Here is a 3,267-nt window from a genome sequence, read left to right as displayed (position 1 = left end):
CCAGTCAAACTGAAATTATATACGGGACCAGCAGTTGGCGTAATGGCTGTGTTGCTGGACTCCCATGTAGTCAACTGTGGTTCGAGTCTCGGACCTGGTAGCTTAAACTCATGCCGTGCGCGAGTGCATGTGTGCCCAAGATCCCGAGAGGAGAATGGAGGAGAAAGGATTGTGGCGTGGCCATCCCCCCTGGGACGGTGATTTTTTGCTTTTTGTCTCTCTGTTTCTCTCAGTCTTTCTGGCGAGCACATATGTCCTATAACAAAAAACCTCTCCAAAAAAAAAAAAAAGAAGAAAAAAAAATTATATACGTTATCATCAACAGAATTACATACATGATTAAAAAGCTGCCACCAAAGAGAATTCCTGTGTTTATAATCTAATACCCAAAACAGTTCAATTTTATGGATAATATAGCTCAATGGTCATCAACCAGGAGCAAATTTATGACCAGTGGACAACTGTAACTATGTGGACACTTGGGACATAATAACTGAGGAATGACTTCTGCTACAGGAATCTAGTAGGTAGAAGACACGGATTCCTCAATATCTTTTAATCACAGGAAAGTGCCCTCCAAAAAAGAATTATCTAGCTCAAACCTCAGGAGTGCTGACGTTAAGCAATCCTGTTCTAAGTGATCTGATGTTTATGATAAAAAAAGATAACCATGGGACCAGCAGTTAGCGTAATGGCTATGTCGCTGGACTCCCATGTAGTCGACCGTGGTTCGAGTCCTGGACCCGGTGGCTTAAACTCACGTCAGGCGCGTGTGCGTGCGTGCCCAAGATCCCGAGAGGAGAATGGAAGAGAAGGGATTGTGGCGTGGCCATCTTCCCTGGGGGGTGATTTCTCGCTTTCTGTCTCTCTGTCTCTCTGTCTGTCTGGTGAGTGCACGCGCCCTATAGCAAAAACCTGTCCAAAAAAAGAAAAAAAAATATGATAGTATTTTTCCTTTTTTTCTGTTTACAGATTTGCTGAATTTTAAATCTTGAGCATCTTAAGACTTTTCATTTGCTATAAAGAAACAAGTCTAAAACGAATGAATAATTTATTATCTTTAAATAAACTCTTTAATGTATGAAGACTTAAACATCTCTGTGAGCAGATATACCTTTTTGTCCTTCTATATATGCTTCAAAATATTTAATCTCTGTATCTTGTATAAGTAAAAAATTTTAAACAGTAACAGAGAATAACAAGATGAGATGAAAATTCACTTTGAAATTAACAAAGAGCATCAATGTACTTTACCATTCACATTGGTGCTTTTAGGACTGGAGTCCCATTCATCTTCAGGAGGAGGAGGAAGTTCAAGAGGTAGTTCCGAGTCCACAATGGGGACCATCTCTGCCTGTTCTGTGATTTCTTTTAGCACAGAAAATACATAATTAAAGTTTAACTTTACAAAACACATGAATTAAAATTTGGTTTAAAAGATTCATTCCTATCTTCAAAGGTTTCTAAGAAAACAAAATAGCAGTAGTAGAAAGACCAAATATAAGACATTTAAATCACATTAGTTCATCCAGCTTTTCTAAAACTATTTATATTGATTGATAATACATTGCATCAAGCCAGAAAACTATAATGTTAATTATATTTAGAAACCTTCTATCTGGCATATATGGGAAATATCTAGGAAAATATGAGACATTTAGGATCAGAAGTGATGCAGAACAAATAAAACTAAAATTTTTACTTTCCTGAAAATGACATAGGATATTTGGATTAAAAAAAAAAATACCTGGAGGTTGCTCAGCGTCTGCAGCATTGGACATTGTGGATTTTTATTTTTGATGATTTCTTTGTCCCAGTTCTGAAGAAAGGTCCACAAAGATGTTTGCAAGGTGAATGAAGTGGTATTTCCGCCTACTTTTGTCCTAAAATTGTTAAGTCCAGAGCTAGCTTCTGGTGAAGCAGCTGCTTATAGTTGCATGATAGTAACTTACTTTAATGAAAACCACAGAGGAAATGTGAACTGGCAACTGGAATATACATCTAACAGGCTTTCGAAAATATAAAATGTCCCTATTCAAGAATGTGCAACAAGCCTTTTAATAGCATCTGGTTTGTACAGGGCATATTCTATCATTCTGGAAATAACATCCTTAATTAGGTGAACCCCGTCATCAAGAAAAATTATAATCAAGTATTCTAGAGTAGCAATTCCTGTTAAGTGTATAGTGAAAGAAGAAGTAAGATATATGGAAAACAAAGACTGAATCAGAAGAACAAGATAAGGAACAACACTGGAAATAACAGATAATTTGTATAGCAATGATGGGTAATAGTCTATGAAATGGCATTTGGTAATAGAAATCAGATATTAAAATCTACCTATCCATACATTGACAGTTTGGCTCTTAGTGACCCCCATCCTCCCCATAACACACACATGCACTCACCTTTTCTCAAGTAAAACCAAGTTCTATTCATAGAAGTATAATCGGATAACCACTAGAGACTTTATATTTTGCTACTTCTTTGACTCATAAACAGAGCGTGATATTTAATGGGTAGAAGTAGATACTGCAGATAAATAAAAATAGACACAAGGCTCTTTTCTATTAGAATTATCACCTCATAGAAGCCAATATGTATTTGACCCAATTTGGTTGAAACCACAAAGAATACCTGAGATATAAGTAGTGTATTAAATTTTTTATTCTTCTATATCTATTTCAGATCAAATGGTCTTGTAAGTAACCCTTAACATATTAAATATTACCCTTTGATGAATGAAATATAAGGATGGTTGACTAAAAGTATATACACATACATGTAAGTAATATTAAAACTTTATTATTCAGTCCAAGATTTCAGTGAAGTCAGAAATAAGGGGATCATAGGTTTAATTTAAAAATTCTACATAATTGACTTTCTGGTTATATTGTAATTCATTTTTATTTGGTTTATTTTATAACCTAAAATATTATAATCTGATTGTATTTCTTTTTTTTTTTTATTGAGAGGTTTTTGCTATAGGACACATGTGCTCGCCAGAAAGACAGAGAGATAGAAAGCGAGAAATCACCCCACTAGGGGATGGCCACACCACAATCCCTTCTTCTCCATTCTCCTCTTGGGATCTTGGACACACATGCACACAAACCCGGTGTAAGTTTAAGCCACCGGGTCCAAGACTCGAACCATGGTCGGCTACATGGGAGTTCAGCAACATAGCCATTACGCTAACTGCTGATCCCTTTCATTAAGTTTCCATGAATTAAGATTCAGATAGTATAAGTGGAAAGGAAAAAAGGA

At 35.9% G+C, this 3,267-nt stretch overlaps 1 protein-coding gene across 1 annotated transcript in view; it reads right to left on the bottom strand.

Annotated features, from left to right (window-relative positions):
- The window catches only part of LOC102488815 (natural killer cells antigen CD94-like), an 11,518-nt gene extending 9,529 nt beyond the window's left edge, over positions 1 to 1,989 (bottom strand). The window contains exons 1-2 of the mRNA XM_006167173.3: positions 1,748 to 1,989; positions 1,255 to 1,368 (exon numbers count right to left, since the gene is read on the bottom strand). Coding sequence (XP_006167235.2) covers positions 1,255 to 1,368; positions 1,748 to 1,781 — 148 coding nt within the window. The 5' untranslated portion in view covers positions 1,782 to 1,989. The remainder of the gene's footprint in view (positions 1 to 1,254; positions 1,369 to 1,747) is intronic.
- Positions 1,990 to 3,267: the final 1,278 nt, after the last annotated feature.

The sequence above is a fragment of the Tupaia chinensis genome, unplaced genomic scaffold (assembly GCF_000334495.1).
Source record: "Tupaia chinensis unplaced genomic scaffold, TupChi_1.0 Scaffold144578_1, whole genome shotgun sequence".
Taxonomy (NCBI): Eukaryota; Metazoa; Chordata; class Mammalia; order Scandentia; family Tupaiidae; genus Tupaia; species Tupaia belangeri.
The sequence above is the reverse complement of the archived record's forward strand: the minus strand, read 5'-3'. Positions and strand labels throughout refer to the sequence as shown.